Source organism: Ptiloglossa arizonensis, chromosome 10 (genome assembly GCF_051014685.1).
Source record: "Ptiloglossa arizonensis isolate GNS036 chromosome 10, iyPtiAriz1_principal, whole genome shotgun sequence".
Classification (NCBI taxonomy): domain Eukaryota; kingdom Metazoa; phylum Arthropoda; class Insecta; order Hymenoptera; family Colletidae; genus Ptiloglossa; species Ptiloglossa arizonensis.
The window spans coordinates 5,030,396-5,043,691 of NC_135057.1; the positions used below are offsets into that span (position 1 = coordinate 5,030,396).

General features: G+C 26.2%; 2 protein-coding genes across 2 annotated transcripts; both read right to left on the reverse strand.

Annotated features, from left to right (window-relative positions):
• Positions 1-109: 109 nt before the first annotated feature.
• LOC143152155 (FGFR1 oncogene partner 2 homolog) lies at positions 110-2,209 on the reverse strand. Its single transcript, XM_076321959.1, has 4 exons — positions 1,971-2,209; positions 1,329-1,463; positions 739-990; positions 110-478 (listed from the first exon to the last, which is right to left on the reverse strand). Exons 2-4 carry the CDS (start codon positions 1,461-1,463, stop codon positions 251-253), a joined length of 615 nt encoding a protein of 204 aa, XP_076178074.1. The 5' UTR covers positions 1,971-2,209; the 3' UTR covers positions 110-250.
• Positions 2,210-3,317: 1,108 nt separating this feature from the next.
• Positions 3,318-11,775, reverse strand: Mfs9 (major facilitator superfamily transporter 9). Its single transcript, XM_076321558.1, has 10 exons — positions 11,602-11,775; positions 10,318-10,376; positions 9,555-9,738; positions 7,898-8,131; positions 6,423-6,728; positions 5,420-5,543; positions 5,217-5,350; positions 4,616-4,758; positions 4,107-4,227; positions 3,318-3,638 (listed from the first exon to the last, which is right to left on the reverse strand). The coding sequence occupies exons 1-10, from the start codon at positions 11,674-11,676 to the stop codon at positions 3,459-3,461; spliced, it is 1,560 nt and encodes a 519-aa protein (XP_076177673.1). The 5' UTR covers positions 11,677-11,775; the 3' UTR covers positions 3,318-3,458.
• Between the last annotated feature and the right edge of the window lie 1,521 nt (positions 11,776-13,296).

Genomic DNA, 13,296 nt, shown 5'->3' on the forward strand with positions numbered 1-13,296 from the left:
TGCAATTTATCGTAAAAACCTGAATTCTAATAATCCGTTAATTGGAATTAAGGCATTAAATGAAAGTAAGACTTAGAAATACTTTTATTTAATAAATTCACTAAAAATGTTTAATGTGGTCAGATCATATGTTCCATGTGCACTTTATTGCATAGAAGTAATACAATTTTTCTGATATAAATTTCGTTATAAAATATGAAATAAATAATATGAGCTTCATATAAGAGTGGTATGTGTTACAAATTTTGCTTTAAAATGTTACTGGATCTGTTTGAACGGTTTTATTTTCTGCTTCAATTTCCTTATTTAGGGAACCATATTTATTTGCAATATTAACTATTTCTCGTAGTGTAGCATTTTCTTCCTTTAAACTATAATACATTTCTTTTTCTTTCAACTCACTTTCTTCATCCAAGGCAACTGCAGTTTTCATTATTGCCGCCATTTCATTAATTTTCTCTGCTTGACTCGTAATTATCTGTAATTTTACATTAACATTATTAATTATTATTATTTCAAATTAAATTTTATATAGCAATAAATGATGTAGTAAATATAATTAGTACACATAGTTTATTTTGCATTTTATTTTAAATTGAAGAGTAAGCCTACAAGTCCAAAATTTGAACAATAAATATTAATAATTAATACAAGTTGTTAATTATGGATCAGTTGAAACAACATGTGTCAATAAATATTAAATACAAGTACATAATTCTAAACAGTTTTTATACTCACATTAGCATATTTTGAATTATCTAACGAAGGAAGATCTGTTTTGCACAGACGTAACAAAGATGCTGTTTGTTTTCGGTATTTTGACATTATTAATTCAAGAGCATGTTGATGATCCTCTAATGCATTTTTCAATTGTTTATTTTCTGCTTGTATTTCTTGCAAATGTTTATTCTCTCTTCGTATTCCTGCGATTAATTGTAAATGTGGCCTCTGATTTGCTGCAGTGTTCAAAATTTCTACTTCTTCTTGATACTACAAAAATAATACAGAATATAAATAATAACATTTGATTTCTATCATTAATTAATAGCAATATAAGTACTAAATTTTCATAGTTTCCTTTATTCATATATTGCTTTATTAATAAAGCAATTGTTTGCTTTATTTTTATCTACATAAATAAAAGTATTTTAATTTATTTATGCAAAATTATTATTTGAAATTATATTTTATAAATTTTCAGTTCAAAATTATACAAATTACTTAAATATTGATTCTTATTAATAAAATAAGTAAAATCTTATTTCAATTTTTATTCATTTCTAGAAGTTTACATTTTCTAATAAAAACTAAGAATATAAATTCTTTACCTGCTTCATGTTATCAATTTGTCTACAAATTGATTCTATTTCACTTATTAAATTATCTGCGGCATTTTCATGATCTGATATTCTGATTACTAACTTTTTAGCATCTAATACGATTTGTTGGAAAGTTAATGACATCTATAAAAGTATATATGTTAATATTAAATGAAAATATAATTCTTCTTTGTTAAAATTAAATTTACTTATCATATTAAATATATATACATATTTATTAATTTTTATATAATATTATTTCAAAATTCTAAATTCATATTTCCAAAAATATGATACGCAAACAAGTTTATTACCATTATTACAAAACTATAATTTATCATTAGTTAATACAAGTTACTCATCTGAGAAACATTTAGTTTTTGTAATGTTACACATAAGTGTAATAATTATATTTATATACCTTATAATAAAGAAATTAAAATGTATAATAGAAAAATAGATTTATGTTAGAAATAAATGCATGTGTGAATAAATATCATTTATTCCATAGAGTTAATTGTAATATTTGGGCAAATTTTTAACAGCTTACGTTTTATTTTTAATCATAATTACATTTTGAAAGTCTGTTAATAAGATATTTAGTCTTATGAACCATTAAAAGTTAACCATTATAAAATAGGTTATACTCACATCGAAACTGTCAAATTTGTTTTTTGTAATATTTTTAACGATAGTATTTGTACATTAAATGTAGTTATCTCTTATTAATAAAAATCTTATGGCACAAGTTTCAATGATATTACAATTATTATTTGATTTAACTTTTACCATAGATAAATAATAACTGTTTTTACTGTATGAAGAATGACTAACAATGAGATGGATGTCACATGAAAATACTTCGTTAGCTCTACGAATGCGATTGTTTATTTTCAATTACTTCCGTAAGATCATTGGTTTGCCAACTGGGAATGGCTAAGTTCTTACGTCACATACATATTGTATATTACGCGTTATTAAATATCAATGTTTGCCGACTGTAACGTTTTTCTCTATCATGAATTGAATCAATTTAGTTTATTATAAATGACAAGTTTTCATTACATGCGATTTTATTATGATATTTATATCAATAAGTAATGTGTTATATATGTATATTTTTTACTACAAGATTTATTGACGTTTGAATAGGTAATGTGTTATACATATTTTTTATTACAAAATTTAATTAAACATTTTTTAAAATTTTGCTATTGATTTTATGTACAAATTGTAAATATTGTTAAAATACTATTCAAATAAATTAAAAAGTTATCTCTTAAAAATTAACTAAAAATTTTCAAAATTATAAACTGTGTACAACATAATTATTTATACATCTACATCATTAATTATTTTAGATAATATTAAAATGAATAAATGTGCAAGTATATATTTTGTCTTTTTTAAAAAATCATATTTAATAGTTACAACTGATAGATGATCTTAATGAAAACTACATCTATGGTTTATTTTTTTTCAAATTGGCTATTAATTTTTATAACTTTGATTTTATAATATTATTAAGTGTATATGAAAATTTGACTAATTCTATATAAAAAAATAGTTCTTTATTCAAATTTTTTTATTTTACATTGTTTACATAGATTGGTAGGAATGAAGAATAGGAATAATTAATGTATAAAAATAATATACAAATATTAAATTGTAATTGCTTTATTTTACTTTGAAATAATAAAATGATTTAAGTAAAAATATTAATTATATTATGGTTTGTGTCAACATTCTGTATGATTTGTAAGTGATAAACATCAAGTATCAAAAATATTGTAACATATGTATGTTTTTTATACTTTAAATACAGAGTATAGGTGCAATAAAGAATTTATCATAAGTTTAATGTAAAAAATTAATAAAAAATGTTCATTTGTTTGTCACTGTGTGTATAAAATTATTTTATTTTTGTGGTTGCAATTAATGATAAATCAAAGATCGATTTATAAATTGAAAAATTGGTAGAATATCAAACACTTTGCATATGTATATATTATATGTATAATCATCAATATAAATATTATTCACAATTTATTCTAGTTATGTGCAAAGTAAATACACTTTGAGAGTTACATATTCCTATCAAGAATCGCTCAAATCTTGGAAAACTTAATTTTCTTTTTATTATAAATTATCTATTTCCATTGCAGGATTATCATAAGATTGTTTTGTTTCTTCCTCTGTTTCCTGATTGTCTTCGGCCCAACTTTGTTTTTCACCTGATGCATACAAGCCATATATTACAGCTCCTAGTAAATAAACTGTGCCAGCAATTATGAAAACTGTGCGCCATTCCGCAGGACTCTGTAATTACGATAAACTTAATTTTTTATTGTCATTTTATTAATTAATAACATTATTATAGAATATAATTAAATTTATTATAATCAAATATGTTACTAGTAGAGCAGTCGTTCTATTTATCTCAAACACCTTTAATATGTTCAATGGTATCGAAGGTATAAAAAAATAGCTGAAAAAAAGTTATATGATTTAAAGGGACAAATGTGATGGTAGCAAAATATTCTTCTACTGAGACCATTTCTACCTAAGATCATTTTTCAAGATCATTTCAAGGTCATTAATGTTTTCTTGTATAATGCTATATGTTTTTGAATATGTGATGTTATAGTCAGCATCGGAAGGAGTTTAATGACCTAGGACAATAAGTTCTTGAAATGATTTTGAGGACAAAAAATGTACATAATTAAACTTTTCTCTAACTATTTAAACTTTAGCTACAGGTATGTATCTATTATAGCATAAACTTACTTTATTCTGAACAATGTATCCAGTGATAATTGGACTAATAACACCAGGTAAAGTGGCAACAGTGTTTCCTATTCCCATAAGTACACTTGCATGCTTAGGAGCAATATCTAAATGATTAACTCTAAAAAATACAAATATTATTTAACTACAATAAAGTTAAAATATTTAAATGTTACGAATATTAAAATTATACTTCTATTAGAAGAAATTACAAGTATAAAATAAATTTCTTAAGTAGATTGATATGTTATAATTAATTCACTAATTTTTACAAATTATGTAATATTAGAATTTTTAAGTGAAATATAAGTGAAGTCTCAAATAAATAAATGAATTACACGCGCGCGTGCACATACATTCTATTAATAAACTAATTATTCTAACCATGTATACATCAGTATGCTTTTTCAATTATTTATTTATCAGACACAGTATGTGTAACGTACTTCTTACCACTTTCTTTTTATATTTGTATCCGAATATATATTTGGAATTTAAAAAAAAATTACCCGAAACCGGACCAAGCAAAACCACCAAGACCAACTGCTAGAGTAATAGAGATAACTACTCCCGCGGCGGTAAAGATGAAGCCTGTACAGGTCATAAATATTGTTTGGAACACAAAAGCTCCACAATTAAATAATTTGCGCACCTAAAACGAAAAATAAATTTCACCACTTTGTATTGAAAGAGATTTGTACATCATTTTTTAAACTCTCTCAATACATAAAATGTAATAAAATATCCTCTATATATATTTACTTTTATTTTTATCTAATATTTTCATGTATTAATTTTTTCATATAGAAATCTTATTATTTCATAGAAAATTAATGAACTACATTTCATTACTATCTTATACATGGATTTACATATCTTGTGCAAAAGATAGCTAGAAAAGCAGTTAGAGTTTAATACTTTACAGATTATATTTATAAGATCAAGAATTTTTATCTCAATAATTCGATAAAGTTAAAAATGTGATTTTAATCACTAGCAATATAAGCATTTTATTGTAATCATTAATTATATTTCTCTTTAGAATAGTGCTAATAATAGTGTATGAAAAAGATGAGAAGGATATTTATAGATACGGAAGTAATAACAGACCTGCGTAGTTGTTAAAATTTTCTTCATTCTTAAGTAATCTGCTAGGTGCCCAGAAAATGGTACAACGAAAGACATAGCCAGATACGGTAAGGCGGACAAATATCCAGTCTTATCCAATTTGAAATCGAGTACATCTAGGAATAAATTACTTAAATGAAACTCATAGCTATCCAATTAGTCATTAAATATGCAATTGCACTAACCACTCATAAATGTTGGTAATTGAGTGAGCATAGTATAAAAGCCCCAGTTTTCACTAAAGTGAGCTGCAATAATAGCCCAGACTGGTGGAGATGTCATTATAGCTTTCCATGGATGACAAATTTTCTGCATCACAGAACGATTAAAAAAAAATTTTCCGTATAAATATATAAAATGTTTCGTACTCTTCTCATAATCCGTCGGATATATAGTGTAGAACGAAGCACTGTTTTATCAGATTTTATTTTCAAAAAGGTCGGGTTCCTGCGCACTTGACAATGTTGATTAAACAAATGTGTTCTATATTTATAAATGTAACTAAAATTATAATATACAAGTTGTTACAATATAACTTTAGATTACTGTATATTTATATTCTTTCAATTGCAACATACATGCAAAGCTTCTTTTAGTTGACCAAAAGCATTCGGTAAAGACCATAAGGGGTTTCTTCAATTGTATGAAAGTATATACGATTTTTTTTATTAAAAGTGATTTTCATTATTTTCAGTATAAATTAATTGTTTAATGTAATGAGAAAACAAATCATGATTTTATCAATGTTTATAAATATAAACATGAACAAATAAAAGTCCGATTGAGATCCATTTAGTCAAAATGTAAAACAGATATACGCGCCATTGATAAATTTTGAAAACTACGAAACAGTTTTATTCTACATTTTTAGTTTATTTTTGGACGAAGAGTTATAAATCACTTTTTATAAAGATTAGTTTTAATATCGTGGTAGAATAAAGTATCTAAGTTGATACGAGACATACATATATTAATAAAAATATAATAACAAAAAATTAAGAAGCGATTACATAATTAAACTAACATATTGAGATTTCAAAAATGGTATTGAAAAAAATAATAGAATTTATCATTTAGTAGTATCCATGAAAATTCCATAACAAAAACATAAAAATAGAATGTTTTTCATTTTTTGAGAAAAGAACTGTAGTATAAAATTTCTTAAATAGTACTTTAGAACAGACTTACTTCCTCCTTTTGTGAATTTCCAAGACTACTTTTAATGTATTCAAGTTCAGCTTCGGAAATGTATGGATCGTCGTCCGGTTTATCCTTCACGATTATCCACCAAAAAAAGAACCAGACAAGGCCCGCTGCTCCAAAAACGTAAAATATGGAGGACCAGCCAAGGTGTTCAGCCATCAAGCCGGCAACTGGCATGGCAAATACTGTTCCAAGAAAACTTCCAGAGAATGCAAGGGTTACTAATTTCGACCTTTCCAGCGGAGGTGCCCATTGCGCCCATATCGCGTGCATGCAAGGGTATGTCACACCCTGAATTAAAATTAATGATTCATCAATCATCGTCTATTTGTTTCGTTTTGTAATTATAAATATATATCTAATACTAAAAAATTATAACCCATTACACGAGCAACGTTTCCATTTCCTTTAGGTAAGAATCAATTATGTACAGTACCGACTACATAAGTAAATAGGTATATCTTGTATATACAAATTTCATTGAATTTTTATTTCCATACAGAATAATTAACAGGCTATCGATTACATTTTTCATGAATTTATAATCTATTTTATAGTCTGATTATTTTTTTGAAAAGAGACATTTTTTGCTCTTCTCATTTTAGCTGTAAAAACTTGGATATGTATTTAAAGTCTCGAAAAAAATACTTGTTTTAGCAATTTATTCTAATTTAAAATTGTAAAAAGATAAGGTAAAATTGGTACTAATTTATAACTACGAGAAATTAATATTAATGACAACACGAATACACTGTATAGCTATCTCTATTTCTACATTATTTCGCTGATTTATGTGCATACATATAGTAAAACTGAGCCACATTTTTGTGGCTCTAAGAAATAATTTTAAAGTATCATAGGACACTAAAGATTTCTTTTATACAATGATATGTTTTATATACTCTGTATCCAACATTATGAAATAAACTATTTCGTTGTGTACTTCCTTATCTAATGAGATACATTCCTACCGCGTACATAAACAGTCTTGGCCTTAACGGCTATGTATGCGTCTGTGACAGCGAACCTGAGTGATAAATGTACGTACGATATTAGTGTGTATATATGTACAGATATTTTATAGACATATGGGTGTGCCGTATTTGACATTTTACGTACAGAGTTCAGATATTGTATTTGCGTACATACAGGATGTTTCGTTTAAAAATTTCTACGATAATATCTATAAAACTATCTAGAAGAAAGAACAAAGCACATTTTAGATGAAGGTCGAGGGAGATTGTAGAAGACGTCAAACGGGTTATGCAGCATTTTTTTAAATCTAGTTATAGTTGAATGTACCATTCATCCTTAACCACCCAATATAATTCAATTCTAAATACGAAATAATTTGAAAGAATGAGTGCTTGACTTCTATCTTACAACGAATAAAACTTATGCTGCAACCTATTATGGTCATTATTGAACTGAAAATTAATTTGAATTTTGATACTGCTTACCTCAAAAATCCCTTCTATTATCCGCAGAGCGATTAAAATGTAGACGCTTATTTTTGCCAGAGGTGGTGTGATAATTGTGAAGAAGGCTGTAGCCGCGATTCCAATACCGAATACCCTTTTTCCGCCAATACGAGCTGCAAGCCATCCCCCAAACAATTGTGTGCTTATGTATCCATAGAAAAAGGAACTCAGAACCAATCCTTGCGTTTTCGAATCCCAGTCGAAGTCTCTTTCCTGCAAGTAACGCTCTAAATACATTTAAAAGTGGATGCAGTCCAAATATAATTCTTCTACTATACACAATGTGTATTTTTCTTAATAATTAAAATTTGTGAATTACAATGCAGTTTTAAGGATAAAATTTTCCGTCTTTTAGTAAATGTTTCTTTAATTACATTGCAAAAAAAAGTTATTTAAAAAATATGTTAGGTATACGAAAAGAAACAAGTAAAATGATTAGTATGTACAACTATTCCTAATAAAATGATTATATATGTTTTTAATAATAAATTAATCAGGGTGTTTGAAACAAGCGAAAAATATGGTGTAAATGTAAGTCTATTAATTAACCTTCTTGGAATAATATCGATCAAAATAAAAAATAGTACTCTATATTGGAGTTCTAGTAATTAGGTTATATTAATTTATTTATTTTTTTGTGTTTCTATGTTTAAAAAGGGTATTCATCGTGCCATCATTTCCTTTCCTCTTCTATACAAATTTCATAAAGACGAATTATGCAATAGCGTTATTTTTAAAACGTACTTGATTTAATACACATTACTCTAATATGGTAAATATATTCAGTTTAATGTCATGTTTTTGGAATTTTATAATTAAAAATAGTATATTATTAGTGTATTAAGTGGACGTATTATGTATTCTTAAAAATACTAAATTTTTATTTTCGTCATAATTCGGCTATGTTTTAATTTAGTTTTATTTCAATAATAAACAAGAAAGAAGCAATCGATTAGTTAAAATAAAATAATATTACATTAAAACGTTTTTTCGATGTTACGATAATGATAATGGTGACAAATGTATATAAATCTTAATTTTTTACGTAAGCATATCATTATCGATACGATCGTGTAAGTATGAATTGCCATGGCATGCTGAGAGTGTATAGCTTAAACCATTTGTTTGATTGTTAATACAGTTTAATTGTCACTATAGTAAATCAGCACAGTATTTATTGTTAATAGTGGGCCTTCCAGTGCTTAAACTAGCTATTAAAATATCACAATTTTTATTGTACGTATTCATATAAATGAATTGCACACTTGCATTCTATTTTTTCGACAAATTTGTATTTTTTTACTCATTGATCTTTTGCGAACGAAGGAGTATGTTTATATTATTAAGCAACAATGAGTGATATTAGCTTCTAAATGTATTAACAAACATTAAAAGTGATTCAAATTAAAACAAGAGAGAAACTTATACTAATTACAGTGAAAAATTAAAAAATAATATACGATTTATTGTTTGAATTTTATTACATTTGAAGATCATTTTATTATATTTGCTCTTGATAATAGCTATAAGAACGCGTCAACAAAAATATGTACAATCATGACAAGTGGGCTGTTCTTTTATAATAATAAGAACCCTAGAAAATTGGAGAATAAATAATAAAAAATTGTTTACTTACAAAATAAATATTTCCGTGTTCGTCGAATTTTTTAACGTTTGCGGTCATCGCAACAATAGCCACACTCAAATTGACACGTAGAATGTAGGATGTGAAGAAACCAAAAAACGCCAATATCGCGACTACATATCTTCTTTTTTTCCAAAACCTCCAGGGTGACACGGGTGCATCTTGATATTTGACACTAGAAGATTTCCAGTGTTACACGTCTAAATATGAAAGTTAATAAGTACGATCTTTATCAAGTGCGAAAAAAAATAAGTATTTTAAACTTTAATAAGATCAATTTTAAGTTCAAGTACACCGACGCTCCTTATGTTACATTCCTCTATTGCACACACGAAAATAAGAAATAACCATAAAATATAAAATAGTTAACAATTTAAAATACTCATAAAATAGTTAATAATTTAAAATACTCATAAAATACTTAATAATTTAAAATACTCATAAAATAGTTAATAATTTAAAATACTCATAAAATAGTTAATAATTTATATTATCAGAAACTTCAATTATATTTGTACTTAAATAAAATATTAAGTAGTTGGTCGTATCATATTATAAATATTTGGAAATTAAATTGAGTAATAAAATTAAGTCAAATGAAAAATACGAATTTATCTAATCCGGTGTATAGCATATTTCGTACATTGTACGAATATATTATTTATAAACTTGATATTATTTTGAATAAAATAAAAAATAAAATAATGTAACTGTAACGCAATAAAATAATGTATTGCTAAAGTGCAACACTCACGTTCCATATTCAGTATCCTTGGCTAACTCAACCGAGGATTTCTTTCTCTCCATCGTTTCCTGAAAGGTTACTGATTGCAAACGCAGCCCAAAGAAATCTACTTTGTGAAATCATAAAACAACTGTGATAATTTTAGTATACTTATTAAGAGAAAATCATTCGAACTATAAAATATAACAATCGAATACACTATTGATCTTGCAGTACACTTGAAAAAGATACAATATATTTTCAAGTATTTTATTTATAATATACGAATGTTCTTTTCTCACAAAAGTTAGTTTGCTCTCATCAGTATTACTAATCAATTATATTTCTATGGAATAAAATTATGTATAATTAATTATAATAAATTGATATGTAATTATAAATAAATAATTAAAGCATTTGGATTAATTATGAAGAATTTTTAAATATGAATATTCTTATCTTTTTACTTTTCACAAAAAGAATGTTTATATAAAAAAATACGATATGTGCACAGTGTATAAATTTGTTAATAACATTAGAAAATTTTTTACAAATATTTTACTAGTTTTATTATTTACATATATTTAAAAGTTAGTTTAATTTTTGAATGGTTCTTAACATACATATATATGCAGTTTCGAATGAATCTATCTGCCAAACATCGTACGCAAAAAAAAAATGCAAGCTACGTCATATTCATAAATATATCTGAAAAGAGAGTTATTCCGTAACAATAAATGAAATATTATGAGAAAAATTATTTGAATCAAGTAAATATGATTTATTTCGCAACAATAAATGAAATATTATGAGAAGAATTATTTGAATCAAGTAAATATGTAACTTGTAATTACAATAATGGACTTGCAAGTACTAATATCGGGGAAAGGAATGTATAGATATTATACAAGCAATTCTAGTAACCTAATAATGCTATGAAAGGAGAAAGTCTCGTACTTGAAACAGATTATGCAGTCACAGAAAACAACGCGAGTCAAGTTACATCTGTTCTTGTTTAAACGTAATAAAGTTACAATATTCGAAATTTATATTGAATAACTAAAAACATATGTCGCCAAACAGATACGTTTTCGCTTGAAAATTAACAGATATATAAAATTAATCAATAATTGCTTTGCCACTTGTGAGTTTTAACTTATATTCCCTTTTCTTTGCACAGAGGGCAACACAGACCATATTGCAGTAACTACAGTCTGGTTAGCCACGTTTTACTTCGGAATAGTGATCGAAGATTATTTTCCAGTTAATTCATATGGTTCAAGAAATATTTGTGTTTCCTCGATCTCCCAGTACCTCGTCTGAATGCACAATTAATTTTTCAAGCACACTTGTATCCATGGGAATTCTACTAACATATTCTCGCGACATTTTCGCTGCAAGTATCGCGACACCTGTTACGCAAAGCAACTGTTGTGTTACACACGTGCAGTTCGTGTTCGCTTTACTTATAATTTATGTTTGACGTTTAGGACTATCCGGCGTACAGGTAATAAAAATGCATTCATATGTACTTCATACTACCACAATTTTGTTCATAAATTACGTGACTCGAGCAGTCAAGAGACGGTAAGTTTATTTTTTGATATTTATAACGTACTAATTACATACTTGAAATAGTGAATTCAAACTCCTTTTACTTTGTTATTTAACAAAGAAACATTCATTGAGGTTTTCTTGGAAGGAAGTACAATTTGTAAACAATCACAAATCAAATATAATTTATAAAAACCGTGTTGAATATATTTCGTGACTTTCTAATTTAAAGATGTGAAAAAGGTCAATTAAAATTCTCGAAGTTTGTACTTTCTTTGTGTCGTTAAACGTAACTAGTTATGAAATTTAATATGGTAATCTTTAATACTGTTGGAATTTTGTTTGATTTTTTTACCCAAATTCGGGTAGTTATTCGAATTCACTATTATTAATTGCACTATGTTTAGCACTTAAGTTATTCACACAGCAGAATTTTTAACGATTATACTGCGATATGATACGTAAGTTATCTATACACGGTAAAAGCTTTGAAAATCAATCATGCGATTATGGTGCACTCGCGATCGAGACTGAAACGATTGTCATGATAGGACTACACTTCCAGCGGAGCGCTTCATGATCATTGATCGTCCGTCTAACCACTGTGCCACTTTCATTTCCTACATTTTGGTTCCAAATTTGGTGGAACTGCTGCACAAGCGTTCAGATAAAATCTATCTCGATTAACAAACACTTAAATACAGACAAATAAATTTTCATTTAGAAATTTGATTGTCGGATACCATTGAGTAAATTATGGTTTAAAGTAGTACTGAATCGATAAAATTGTTATGCTAAATGTTTAAGTGTATCAAGTAAGTTAATATCGTAATTATCACCAACTACACTATATATTGTTAGCACGAATGAATTTAGCAATGCACTCATGAATAATTGATATAAAGTGATATGTAGATATAAAAATAATATGAATAGTATAAAACAAAAAAAATCACGCTTGAATATGTATTGTTAAATTATGTTATAATGACAGGGTATCTAGTATTTATTTGATTTTTATGCATACAAATTTGTATTGGGTTGATTTTTCGAATACATTAGTTATTCATATTATTCATTATTGTTATTTATATCACTCGTATAATTTGTATTGTTTGTAGGTTCATTACTTATTTATATTATTCGCGATTTGCGTTGTTAACACAATCTATGTTATTCGATCATTCTGTTGCTTGTGCTATTCTTGTTATTTATAATAATTGGGTTACTTTTGTTATTCGTATGAATTGTATTATTTATTATTAATTATTTACTTTACTTGTATTGTGCTATTAAATACTTATTCGCGTTATTTTTATTACTTGAGTTATTTATCATTTACACTGTTAATACAGTATCCGTGTTAGTCGTTATTTATTGTAAGAAATATTTATTACTTTTTATTTCGTTCTTTATAACTAAATAATGCGAATAACGAATAACGTTTTGTCAAAT

What these genes read in the sequence shown, in the direction of transcription:
- LOC143152155 (XM_076321959.1), bottom strand. Translation starts at nt 1,463, where the DNA reads ATGTCATTAACTTTCCAACAAATCGTATTAGATGCTAAAAAGTTAGTA. An exon ending in AAATTGATAACATGAAGCAG is followed by an intron (nt 991 to 1,328) that starts GTAAAGAATTTA and finishes TTATTTTTGTAG; the next exon opens with TATCAAGAAGAAGTAGAAAT. An exon ending in ATAATTCAAAATATGCTAAT is followed by an intron (nt 479 to 738) that starts GTGAGTATAAAA and finishes GTAAAATTACAG; the next exon opens with ATAATTACGAGTCAAGCAGA.
- Mfs9 (XM_076321558.1), bottom strand. Translation starts at nt 11,676, where the DNA reads ATGTCGCGAGAATATGTTAGTAGAATTCCCATGGATACAAGTGTGCTT. An exon ending in AACACGGAAATATTTATTTT is followed by an intron (nt 8,132 to 9,554) that starts GTAAGTAAACAA and finishes CGTTACTTGCAG; the next exon opens with GAAAGAGACTTCGACTGGGA. An exon ending in TAATAGAAGGGATTTTTGAG is followed by an intron (nt 6,729 to 7,897) that starts GTAAGCAGTATC and finishes ATTTTAATTCAG; the next exon opens with GGTGTGACATACCCTTGCAT.